The sequence below is a fragment of the Mytilus californianus genome, unplaced genomic scaffold (genome assembly GCF_021869535.1).
Source record: "Mytilus californianus isolate M0D057914Y unplaced genomic scaffold, xbMytCali1.0.p SCAF_10, whole genome shotgun sequence".
Classification (NCBI taxonomy): domain Eukaryota; kingdom Metazoa; phylum Mollusca; class Bivalvia; order Mytilida; family Mytilidae; genus Mytilus; species Mytilus californianus.
This window is the reverse complement of record NW_026262582.1, coordinates 22,004,309-22,018,326: the sequence shown is the minus strand read 5'-3', so window position 1 is coordinate 22,018,326 and position 14,018 is coordinate 22,004,309. Positions and strand designations below refer to the sequence as shown.

General features: G+C 31.9%; 1 protein-coding gene across 1 annotated transcript in view; it reads left to right on the top strand.

Annotated features, from left to right (window-relative positions):
- Positions 1-3,192: 3,192 nt before the first annotated feature.
- Positions 3,193-14,018, top strand: part of LOC127719051 (neuromedin-K receptor-like) — a 31,655-nt gene continuing 20,829 nt past the window's right edge. Inside the window, exon 1 of the mRNA XM_052225105.1 lies at positions 3,193-4,042. Within this exon, the coding sequence (XP_052081065.1) occupies positions 3,260-4,042 (783 nt within the window). The 5' untranslated portion in view covers positions 3,193-3,259. The remainder of the gene's footprint in view (positions 4,043-14,018) is intronic.

Below are 14,018 nucleotides of genomic sequence, written 5' to 3'. Positions count from 1 at the left end.
TGTGAAAACGAGTGGAAATGAGTGTGTTCACGAGTGAAGAATAGTGTGCAAATTAGTGGGAATGAATGGGTGAAAGAATAAATAAACGGAACGGAAGAAAAAGAGTGAGTGAAAGAGAGAGAACAAGTCATGGCACGAGAGAGAACGAGTAAGTGTACTATATGACATTGCCGTATCCGAAGTAAAAAACATACGAATTACTTACCAAAATCGGGGAAAACAACTATAGATTTGCAGATAAACAGGAAATATATAAAGAAATTTGGAACAGGTGCTTGAAAAAAAATTAATCGACTACACCAATGCTGCCTTGTTACTTCAAACTCCCCATTTGTTTTGAAAAGAGACAAGTCACTAATGTCGTCCAAATCGAAAAGGTGATGTCGCATGTGCCATTGGGACATGTTGAGAATTTTTTTGTAGGTATTAACAAGACCGGTATCTATTTTTTTTTGCATTTGCAACGAATCTAATTTAGTTTTACTTCATTATATATGTTTTTCTTTTATCATTGGAATGACATACATTCAGTTCAAAATGGTGAAGTTGAAATCATCCCTTCGTACATTTTACGGACGCCATCACGAGTTGGTTGACCGTTATGGAATTACCGTTTTACAGATGATATCGGATATTTTCCTTATGTCATAACTACAATACCCTTCCCTTTTCACGAATTTGACCTACCGAATTAGACTATTTACCGGATTTGTAATAACATAAGCAACACGACTGGTGCCACATGAAGAGCAGGATCTGCTTACCCTTCCGGACCACCTGAGATCACTCCCAGTTTTTGTTGGGGTTCGTGTTGCTAAGTCTTTAGTTTTCTATGTTGTGTCATCTGTACATTTATTTGTCTGTTTGTCTTTTTACTTTTGTCCATGGCGTTGTCAGTTTGTTTTCGATCTATGAGTTTGACTGTCCCTCTGGTATCTTTCGTCCCTCTTTTTTAAGCTTTATGATCAACATTATGAATTAGTTGCCCAATGCACTGTATCTGTGTTTCAACTTAGTATGAAATTTAGATAAGTGCATTATTTTCATTTTACCATTATATAACTCCTTTCAAGCTCGCTTTTAAAAATTATTTCTTCATACAAAATTCACCACAGTTCCAGGTTATGCTACGGAGTGCTGAGTACTTTAAAACATGCATGTTTAATTTTACGTATCTAAACCAGCTGTCAAAAAGGCCTTTGTCTGGATAATCTATTCAAATGAACATTTGCATCGTTTTATAATTGAATTGATGTTGATAACCAATTATAATTTGCGCTCGCATATATTATAATTGAATACAAAGCAAATCGATTTCAATAAACCGGCCTGTTAGAATTCATTTGAAGTTGATCATAATCGAATGATGTAATTATCTGTTTGGAAATAGGTCATAATGTAGTTAAAACCTTAAAGTACACGCACTTGCGCTGTAATAGTATGCTTTTAAGTCATAATTGAGGGACTATATGGAAATGACCCTTGTGTGAAATGAATTCAGGGGAAAATAACTCTAACTCTTTTAAATGTGTTTATAAAATTTTGCACCGAAAAAGGTTGGTAATCGAGATGAATTAATTTGTATCCGAAAGACAAATATAATTAGCTGCATTTCAAACTTTTGGTTCTGGTTAAGAATGTCCATTCTTTTCGGTTTCTGAAATGTGTATCAGTAATATAGAAAAGTAACCTTTCCGTTTGTTCGGCAAGGATTCCTTCCTTCTCGTTCAGAGACGTTTGAAATATTAAGAACAATATGTGAACTGTCATTTATTGGAATTCCTAATCTTTATTTAATAGGTCTTTTCCTGTGCACTTACTCCTGGAATATCATTTGTAAAGCATGATCTATGACGTATTAGCACGTAACGGCAATATAATCATGATAAGAGACTACAAATAAAAAATTGAAAAAGTAAAATGTCACCTGAATGGTTGATAAAAACTACTACTTTACAATTGTCTGTTTACTATGTATAAATACATAGTTGTGTTCTAAAGTCATATGTTTATAAGGAACTCAAGATTTTGTTATTAGTTAGTCTTTAAAAAGTTTTATGGCAACATTTATCCGAAGGGATTATTCAAGATTATCACTATTACCTAGGGAGATCTTGACAAATAAGGGTACACGACATTCAAATCAGTAAGAATAATTTACTTTCTCATTTCTCATTAACTCGTAAAAATCGGCTGAATATCGATTTTAATACTAATTTGGATATTCCCCAAACCCAAACAAAAAAATAAATGAAGTTTTGAGTGCCTAATACACAATGAAGTAATTTTAATTTGCCGTTTCAGAATTGAAAACATTCTGGGTAATATTTTCGAAAGCATACACCTAAGCGTTCTGATTGGTTGAAAATATCTCAATCAATGGAATTTCAACCAATGGTGTGACTTTATTTTAATATTGGGGGTTCGGACAATGCATTTACTCATAATCCTTAAGAATGTACAACAGCAAACTTTTTTTTTTTAATTTTATGTCTTCACCAGTTGTGATTTGCTTTAATACGTTTAAAAAAAAGCTGTACGAAGACATGAATGTTGTGTTCAGAATCCAGAAAATTGAACACTTATTTCCAAACCTGCTCATTATAATCCACCATGACAAACACAGCTTTTTTAAAAATAATTTAGTTTTTAAGGATAATATCAATCTCAAATCAACAAATGTGAAAAATTACTTAAAACTAAATAAAATTATAAAAAATGATTATAAAATTAAAGATAAGACACGTTCCTTTATACAACAATAGTTAACTAGATTTTTAAACGAAATTATTTTCCAAAATTTTCATTCAATTTTAACATTATAAACTACAGAGGAATACGTTGCAGGTGTTTTATAAATCATAACCGATGTTAGCCGTGTATTGATGATTTAAAATAATGAAACATCGTCTATTGCTTATATGTTAGTAATACAAAGTTGAATGGGATGTTACGTCCCATGGACATGAAACATGGTGAATGTTATCCTATGTCAACATCTGTCGTGCATATATAAAAGAAGTCATGCGAATCAATTAATATCGATTTGCATGTTAAAGTAAACAACCTTCTACAAAATTTGCACATTATGTTAAAAATTGTCATTGGATCAACGCTTTGATTGACGTATTTTCCAGTATTGATTTTCATAGTGTATTCTAGGCAGCAAAATCTGTTAAAGTTAAAGACTATAACGAAAGCAAGGAGCGAAGTGTTATAAACTAAATAAACTTGGATGGAAATATATTAATTACTTAAGATGGCAGAATTTGATGAAGTTCTTAATTTGTACAACTTTAGTGAAAATCTTACAAATACGGAATTACAATATTTGGCATCTTGGCGTAATTTATCCGGACAAAAGGCCATATTTCCCGTATCGACAGGGGTACTTACAATTCTTGCGTTACTGTATGGTTCTATATCCCTAATTGCTATAGTTGGCAATGGCCTTGTTATTTTTGTTGTAACAAGCCGGCGAAAAATGCAAACAGTGACAAACGTTTTTATTGCCAATTTGGCCTTAGCAGATGTTGTTATTGGTATATTTTCCACTCCTTTCCAGTTTCATTCCGCTCTATTACAAAGATGGGTGGTAGCGAGATTCATGTGTAAGACAGCTACGTTTGTAAAAAATCTGTCCGTCATCGTTAGCATATTGACGCTGACGCTCATTGCCATTGATCGATATGTTGCTGTGATGTATCCTTTGCGAGCTGGTTTCAGGAAGAAATTTGCTATAATTGTATTATTTATGATTTGGACAATAGGTACCGTGTCGAGTGTGCCTGACCTACTTTTTTACAACGTAATAACAATATTTGATATAAAGTATTGGGCTAAGAAACCAATTTGTAAAGTCCAATGGCCTTCAAAGGATTTTTCTCGTTTTTACTTCACATATTTACTTTTGTTACAGTACGTCGTGCCTTTATCAATTATAAGTATTGTTTACCTTCGCGTAGCTCACAAAATCTGGGGCAGCAAAGTACCTGGAAATGAAACGGAACACAATGACATTCGCGCTGTTAACAAGAAAAAGGTAAGATAAAATATCTTTCTTTACAAATCTTTATGTCACAGTTTTCAATCTGAGAACCTTTTGTAAAATATCCCTTTAGTTATGTATGTTCTTTGAGATTATTTTACGACCACCATTTGTAATCATTTCTATCGTATTCGGCCTTGTTTTCTGTCAGAACAAACCAGTGGGAAATCTAGTGACACAAAATTACCTCCTATGTAAACACTGAAAACTAGTTGTTTTCAATATTTGTCCCATTTTAGCAAGGACGCTATCAATTATGAATTCACGAGAAAACGTTCTGGTAAATAGTAAAAATAGAAATAAGATGAAATAAAAACAAAACTCCCATTATCATTGCCCTCCGTAAATAGAAAACGACGAGTGCAGCAGAATAGAAGGAGCTTGTGGTAAAATTGGTTTAAAATGTTCCTATGCGAATAAATTCCTGGAGTACCAACTTCAATTTATTTTTTTACTGGCTGTTTACCTCTCTGGAACATGCTAATTATCCGTATATATATTAGCGGCAAAAAGTGAAATTATACATTAAGCTTAAATCCTACGCAATAAGCTAACGCCTAGGCAGTAAGTTTATTGCCTAAATAGTGTTAGGCATTAATCTTAAATCCTAGAATTTAAGTTTAAGTCCTGAAAAATGTGTCCAAGCATTAATCTTAATGCTTAAAATGTAAATGCGAGTAAATGAAAAAAAAGAAAGAAAATCTGTTCAAAATTAAAACACATTTGGTGCATAATAACATGATAAGAACTGTAGTTTAAAATATCAATAACTTGAAATAAAGTCACCAGTTCTGGCCACTTTATTTTTAAACTCGGGTATAACCAAGCTGTAAATTCACGACCATTGTGATAATGCAGTTTATGGGGCGCACTAAAAATTAAAAACAGTAAAAACATGAAACCCTTAAATAAAACAAAAGTCACCTTTATTTAAACACATGTTGACGTACAAAATCTAATGTTAAAAACTTTTGTCAGTTTTTTGTACACTATAATACATTTATAGTTTCCATTTTGGTTTAATTGGAAATCCACCTGTCCTCTACTGTTGAACTCTTTGGATAAAATGGGTTTCACTACTCTCCCTTCCCTAGATACTTTTTCTTCATGTTACAATTTTCCGAAAGTGTAAGATATTGTTCGATGGAAATATTTGCGTTGCCATTGAATCAGAAGAAATATTTATATTGACATTGTTGTATTCTTGTCTTTCATTTTTGCTTATGTACTTTGTCTATAAAGTGTCTATATGCCAATTTGTTTTTATATTGTTATTATTTTTTATAGTGAATTAGATTATTACACAATGTTGACTGTTGTACCCAATTTTTGACTTTTTTTACCTAAATGTCTGTTTTGCTCAAACATTGTTGTCAATATAATAAAATTATATGTGACTGTCATACACGTGAGAATCTAAGCTACCTGTTAAACAAGGTTCAATCCATCATTTTTTACATAAGGAAATGCCTGTGACAAGTCAGGAATATGACCGTTGTTTTCCTTTTGTCCTTGGAGCTCGGTATTTTTTTGTTATTTTACTTTTACAGAGTCACTATTAAGTTGTTTAAATCATACGGTCTCGTTCGCTATGACCTGTGAATGAAGTTGATGTAAGCAATTATAGCCAACACTACGGCTTTCAGCAAAAAGAAAAAAACCCACACCATATACATGTAGTCAGCTATAAAATTAAGGCCCAAACATGAAAAATATTAAATGTTCCTTTTCCAAAGTACCACGATAAAGAAAAAAAAAAATTTTGATTTTTTTCTCATCATTTTCCTTTACTCTTCTTATCAATATGTCAAAGTCCCCGAAGGTAAAAAAATGTTATACTTTTTAATTGTAGTAGTCTATAGTTGCCGTCTTTTATTGGGATTCTAAAAGTTAAAAGTAAAAAAAAAATATCATTGTAAAATCTGTTAAATTATACCAAGTGTATATTAATATTTGGAATATAATTTGAAAAATACTTTGAATCAAGAATATTTTATCAATTGTATATCTTCTTGGAAGATAAAACAAAAATCCCAAAGTTCACTTATTGCCTGAAATGATATATGGCAATAAGTTGAATAATCATCATTATAGTTCAGGAAATAAGCTTAATGCCTGAAAATTTCAGGCAATAACTTAATGCCTAGGCGTTAGCTTATTACCTTGGATTTAAGCTTAATGCCTAATTATACTTATTGCCGCTAACATATATATATATGCAGGTAGATCACAGGAAAAAAATCAAAAGATATCGATTTATATGCAGCAAAGTTTGAAATTAAGTTAATAAGCAAATTCAAACGGACCTTATGCCGATGTGAACATTGCATGTGATTAGATCGAGAAGACCGCAAAGACATGTACAAAAATCAAGTCGACCTTTTCTTAAAATTGTATAAAAAATAGTTAAAAGATGCCTACTTTATAAGAATATTTATCTTTAATTTTTTAACCTGCACAGACAGACTTTTATATTGTAATTTTCATGAAAAGACACTATTTCCATATTGAATTTTCATGTGTCAACAGCAGGACGGTGTACTCGAAAAAAGATCATTAAAATTTGTATGTACATGATTTTTTCCAATTCTTTTTATCAATATACAGCAAAGATTGACATTTCTTAGATTTTAGTTTCACAAGCTTCTAATGCAAGTATCTCGATAAATACTGAACGTAAAACATCGTTTATTTGCATGTGTATTTCTAATAACACAGTTTAACAAATAATTTCCATTGTTTTTTTTGAAATAACTTTTGATCGGTGTCGTCACCGGCATTGTTTTATTATTGATTTTCTTGACTCTATCATAAGAAGAGGTATTTTTCTTTTGTTCTTTTTCACTAGATTCCCCACTGAAAGGGTTAATCTTTTTATCAACGATAAGATTAGTCAGTGTTCTACGTGTTCTAAGTATAGTACTTTTGAATTGTTTGAACTAACACGTTAAAAAATCCGACTCCGCGTGTCGGTCTAGTACAAAGCAGGGTTTATATTCATATCACCTTATCATCTTGAATATGCATTTAATATGCCACTGGCTGGTAAACATCCATCCATCATAGTGAACACAAGACCACAAAGTTTCAAAGTTTGACAAATATAACAACTTTCGGAGACCTTTTTAATGGGGGATTGCGTATCATTTTCAAAATCAGTGATTAAGTTTCACATTACATTTCTCATTTGCAACAGTACTGTCAGATAAGTCATTTGACTATGAGGCAAATATGACTGACCCATCAAAAGGAAAAAATAATAGGCCACTCAGAGTCGGAAATAGGTGTGCGGAAATGCTGTCGTGTTAAACTGAAGACTTTGAACTAGCACGTTATTGAACACAGCATGTGTATTTTGTACAAAAGAGGTTATATACATATCACATTAACAGTTTCATGGATATGACAAAGACGTAAAATAGCCATTTACCAATTTATCATTTATCGGAAGACTCGGGTTAGCAAGTCGCTTATATAAAAAGGACAGATAAAATCCTCATTATATTGCAGTCGACGTTAAATCAGGGCGTAAGAATTCTGATTGCAAAATTTCTCTATTTTTAAACAAATAATACAAAGAAATCATAATGGCAATATGTGCATGATAAAATGAAAACCTTTTTACTAAAGCTTAACATAAAAAAGTTCTTAGTTATAGACCTACTTATATTAATAAATGCTTTGGTAAAAACTATTACAAATACAGTTATAGTGTTTAACGATTTACCTACCTTTGGAACACACAAATAATAAAAAAAACAACACAGAATGAATAAATACTTAGATAATTGGGAAGCTACAAACAGGGACATCAAATGAAAAGTAAAAAGTAAAAAACCAAGAGCCTGTCAATACTAGTAATGATGTCATATTGACATAGAGTACACCTCGCATTTACGATAAACACGATGTTACAAAGACATGCACAGGCTACTTTTTCAAAAAAGATACCGGGGAAGAATTGTTAACTTACACAAAAACTGCTCTAACAGAGTTATGAGTAAGAATGACTGAAATCTACACTACATATGTTTTAAGGTCACCATTATGAATAGGTTAACCGATATAATGTGTCAGTGTCTCAACTCACTAGCGACATGTTTTTAAATACCAGTATAGTCGTCTGATCTGTAATTGTACAGATAGTGTCTTATTTCCAATAATAACACGAATATGATTTCGCATGGCGGGTGATACATGCATAGCAGAAGATGATTACCATGACGACGCACCAGGTGTCGCTCCCTTTGAAGGTCATTCGATTCCCTCAGTTTTTGTTTGTTATCTTGATTTGTCTCTTCCTAATCGATAATCGAGCTTTGAAGTTTTGAGCATCGTTTGAAAACTGTAGCCTTTGAAGATAGTAGCATCGAATAGAAATATATTTGTTTTCAATTCAATAACCATTTATAAAGAACGGATTGTCTTCGACTACTAAAGAGATTTTACAACGACATCCTTTATATTTTATCATTTAAGAAGAACGATCATTGGACAATCATTCATCTGGTGTTTTCTTTTAATTTCCAAACTGTTACTCTATGAGTTTTTCATCTTGACAGTGAATAAACGAAATGTCCGTGAATTTGACATACAAATGGATCTTTGGTTAATTATTAAAAAAAAAAATGAATTATTGATATTCATATCACCCGATGCATCAATGACCGTAGTTATTGTTCATAAAACTATATGTTAGTGACTTGGCAACAGTAAAATCCATCATATCAAATAACCTTTGCGACATAATATGTTTTTCGAATATGAATTTGAGCAACCTCTCAATAATTGTATGAAAGTAACCAACGTTTCTCCTCTTTCAATGTTTTTTTTTATATGTCAGAACGGTTTATGTTTTATTTGTATAGTGACAATTATCAACGGTTATCTCAGTTATAGTGTCTAGCAATACATATTACATATTGTGTTTTATTGTCCCTAAGTCACTTATTGTGTTAAAGAAAATATCATCTGCGAATATTGTCTTCCTGCATGTAAGATCACTTAAGGAAACATACAAGAAGCACAATAGTAACGATATTTCTATGTTACACAATCATGATAATGAAGTACAGTGTTAAGATACATGATCCCTGCAATTCAGGAGGAAATAAATGGATTTTAAATACGATTGCATACGCCATAACACTCAAATATTGAATGATGGGATCCAGAACTCATACCGCCTGATATGTTTCTGGTATCATCCTTATATAAATAAAAGAGTTTAACTACGGTCTTACCAATATGGAGTTTACTGACCCTCTGTCAATTCGTAAGGGGTCAGTATCGAACCTTATAACAAATTAATCGCATAGGTCAATTTCCTGCTAAGTGAAGCAATGAAATACAATAACAATAACCGAAGACGTGACGGTATGATGCCCTAAATGAAATCTATTGACCCCTTACGAATCCATAGGGGGTTACCAAGTGATGTCATTCAACCAATTACATCGTATTCAATTTACCCCAAGTTACGTGTGATAAAACGAAAACATAAAACAAAGTGTCCCTATATTTAGAATAATGTCACCGATTCAGTCTTTCCACAACGGTATCAGTGGGCAAAGTTCTGTAAAATATAGTTTTTGGAACAAATACTATCCACTTATAACGGTTTAACAGGCCTACCCATCACCATCTAGACTAATGCGACGATGCATTTAGAGAGAAAATATGTGTCGAATTACTTTAAGATATGCTCACAAGTCTGTCCAGCCATATCCTTTAAAAAATACTATATTCAAGCGATTAGGCGACGACATAAAATTGTCGACGTCATTATTTGGAAAAAATACACATTAAAGAACGTAGTTTTCAAGTCCCAATATCGGAAAACTGTAACTGCCAAAATGTATACCTCAAATATAACATCACTGCCCATTTTAGAAATAGAATAAATCTAAACGTCTCTAACTCTAACGCAATTCATCTAAGTTTAGTTTAACTTTGCAAGTGATTTTAAACCAACCTTTCCAAAAACAATTAAATTTCTGTATTTTCTTCTTTATCTGTGTCTATGTTGGATATCATCTTTCTTTCATTTTCAAACCTGTGATTCCTTGTCTACTTTGTGTTTTTGTTGTTCTTGAGTGTAATTACGTGTTGCATCCACCTTTTTTGCATTACCTCAAACGGTAAAACCTTTAACGATCGGTCGTGAAGTCTCACCTCTACTTGTTTGTATCTTTGCTGCACGTACAAGTCCATTATTGCCTATTTCAAGTTCATGTGATATTTAAACAAAAAAGTTAAATCACATAAATACTGAACTCCGAAATTTCCAAGATATTCATTATGAATTCAAACAGTGTTGTAAATCTGTCCATTCTTTTTTTAATGTTTTGTTTCTTAAAAAACTAAAATATAAGCAACACGAATCTAGCAAAATAACTGGGTGTGATCACAGGTGCTCCGGAAGGGTAAGCGACTCCTGCTACTGCGACACCAGTTGCAAATGGTTAGAAAAAAATTGATAATAAGTCTCATTTGGTCACAATCGATGTAAAGAGGACGGGGTTGTGGTTAGGACAATTAGAACTTATCAATGGTCACCTGCAACACAAACATTCCATAACAACCAATCAACTCATAATCGCGCCCATAAAACTTTCAAAGGGTTTTTACTACAGTGTTACCACTTGAATGATGAGTTTATTTGGAACAATTGGTTGAAAATCTTCCATATAAAGACTGTACAATAATTCATGGAAGATTCTCAATATATTCTTTCTTAATATCAAATATGATTTCTGTGGCTAAATCGTAAAACAAGACTCATGCACATTTTACAATAGGTAATAGGTAATACAACTGTTGACTAAATCAATGTTAACTAGAGGGAAGAAGTAAACAAATGCTCACAGGAAGGGTTCTACGTCAAAGTTAATGAAAGTAAAAACCTCACAAATAAATTACTTTTAAACCATATATATGTGAGACTTAAATCGACGTCTGGTCTTAAATCGACGTCCATATCTGACGTCACAATAATAGTCTATAAAATAACATTCAAAATCGACGGCCAATTTTATGCACCTCTAATCGAGGACTTTTTTGGCTTCTCTTAATCAGCAACTGTTTTGTGGACTTGTCGCAGTGAAACCACAATTTTATTAAAGGGTGGGTTGAACCTAAAACTAAAAACGTTGTTGAAAAATGTAAGTCCAAATCATAATACTTTTCAACAATCGGCTATACGTCATGATTCTTTCTTTTTTTGAGTCTGTATACTGCCCTCTAGATATTTTTGGTTATCTTAGTTTTTGGGTTGTTGTCTCATTGTCGTACAATGTATACCAATATGTCATTTACATGTATATGTGTATGAAAAAGAAAGGAAAACAACAACGTAGGTCGAGAATATGAACGTCTTTCACCGAAATATTAATATGCATGTACATGTAATAGTAATGAATATGATGTTGGTGATTGTCTTCTTGTCATTTTCTGATGTTTGTCCTTTTTTTAATAACAATATAAAATATAAGAAAACAGTTATAGTTTCTGTAAGATACTTCACAAAAAGACAAAACGATACAGATAATATAAACAAAAATCAATTTAAAAATAGATGATTCAATGAAATTAGACATCCAGGCTATGCAAGTCTCCTCATCGATCGGACGTCGTTTTTGTGATTCATTACGTCACATTGGACGTCAATTAGAGGGTTAAAATATTGGACACTGATTTGAGAACGTGACGTCAGATTTGGACGTCGATTTGAGGAACGGACGTCGATCTGAGTCTAACATATAATCCCCGATCGATTATGACGTAACCGAAATGGTTTTTTTTTATCACCGGATTGGTACTTGCATGAGCAACACGATGGGTGTCAAATGTGGAACAGAAAACACTTACCCTTCTGGGACACCTGAATTCTACCCGATATTTTTGCAGGTTTTGTGTTGGTCAGTCTTTCCGTCGTAAGTTTTTGTTTATTGCCAAGGCGATGTCACATGACTTTTGAATGTCCTTTTGATAGGTTCTACCTTGTTTTCTAACAACTAAATACTACACTGATAATAACCTGGTTCAGAAATAAATTTCAATAATATGTCACGGTTTAAATGTCACTGATAGAGCACAATAAGATAGAACGTAAGCGATGCTAAGCCAGCTCATTTTGATACAAAATATTTTCGATTTGTTCATAAATAACGCGATTTTAGTCAGATTATTTCTTTCAATATATAAGATCTTTGATAAAATATTTAGATGGTGTGCCTCCACAATCGAATAATTGTTAATGGAATGGAATAATCAACTGTATTTTAGCGAAAGGCTATGCATCAATATAGGTAATAGAATAGCATTACCCAAAAGCACAGCATCTTAAGAGTATTATCAACAACAATAATTCAATTCCTTTTTAGTGATGACATAACATTCAAAACACATCAAAGACCACGACTTCATGATCAATTGAAAATATTCACGAATCAAATTCATAAAGATAAAAAGATAAAAAGAAAGTTAAGCAAAAGTTAATTCACACATGTTTAGAAGATTGTTCTTATGTATTTCCGATGTTGAATGTTACCCCTTGTTAATAGAAATAAAGCATCACAGTGACTGTGGTGTTTGACTCAATGTCAAAAACAATTTATTGTGTTACGACTACGTCCTTTTTAACAAATCCTATCTTCTATTGGAATTTATTTGTAGCTTCGATTTTGATATTTGGTTGTGCAATAGAATGGAAATTCCCGGAATGTGTTTTAAGCTAAGCTTACGTAAAAGGTGTTTTTACATTTTCGACAGTAAATTCTATGTTGTACGTAGTCTTAGCCTAATGCAAAACATTATCATCAAAATAAAAACTGATTCTTTTTTTCTAGTTTCTCTAACATTTATTGTTTTTGATGTCATTGAGCACACTTTTCTTTATGGCTTTAAATACAAGTGTTTGTAAGGTTTCAAAACCTTATATTGGGCATGTCAATACTGTTTTAACAATTTAAGAAATACCATGATACTAATTAAAATTAAACACAACTTCCGTTAAGTTTATTTTATAAAATGACATTGAATTATCTAAAGCCCAAAGTAATTGAAACAGAACATTGGCTTCATTTAAAAACAAATATATCTGATAACATTGGGTGCATTGTTAGTGTTTTGAATGATTGAATTCAGATGTCGTGCGTCTTTTAAAGAAATTGCGTATTATTATCCTATTAACTTTGAACAAATAACCGTTGAACAGTGAATAGTTAGCGATGATTGACATACACAACGGAGGTGATATAATTTCACCTTAAATTGTCATTTTTCATGTTTTCAATTTGTTTAGATTATGTTATAAACTTGTGTGATCATTGAAAATATAGAATAATACATATATTACCGTATGTACAATTTGAAATATTTGTATTTTCGTAGAAAACTTTTGATATGGACAAAAGGGAAAGTCAATCATTTGTAAGTTCAAAATGATTCTACTATATGTAAAAATTGGTTGAATTGACCAGCCTTTATTGGGCAGACTGACCAGGTTCTCATATGGCCATGTGTTTCTTTTTATAAGTGAACTTTCACTGTGCTTTTTGAAATAAAATTATGTTACTGTGATTTTTTTAGAGATCACTTAAAACATTGAGCATATCATTGAATATCTCTAAATGACGCAACAAATTTAACGGAAATCACCCTTTTCAGTAGTTTATAACGATAACACCAACAAAATTTTGAATCAGTATCACTTGACAAATTCCATATGATTGTGTTTTGTTTTATTTAGAACAGCAACAACCTGTTTTGTTATTCTTTTGATGGTAAAATTTGTGTTATAGATGTTTTTTTTAAATGTAAGTACTTCATTTATCATGTCATCACAAAGCACTGGTACAAAATGAAATTAAGGTTAATTATCCTGTTAAAAATTATTACATCTAAAAGTGTATTGAGCCCCCTAAACCATTAAAAAGACAACTGCCCATTTTGACTTAAAATAACTGAT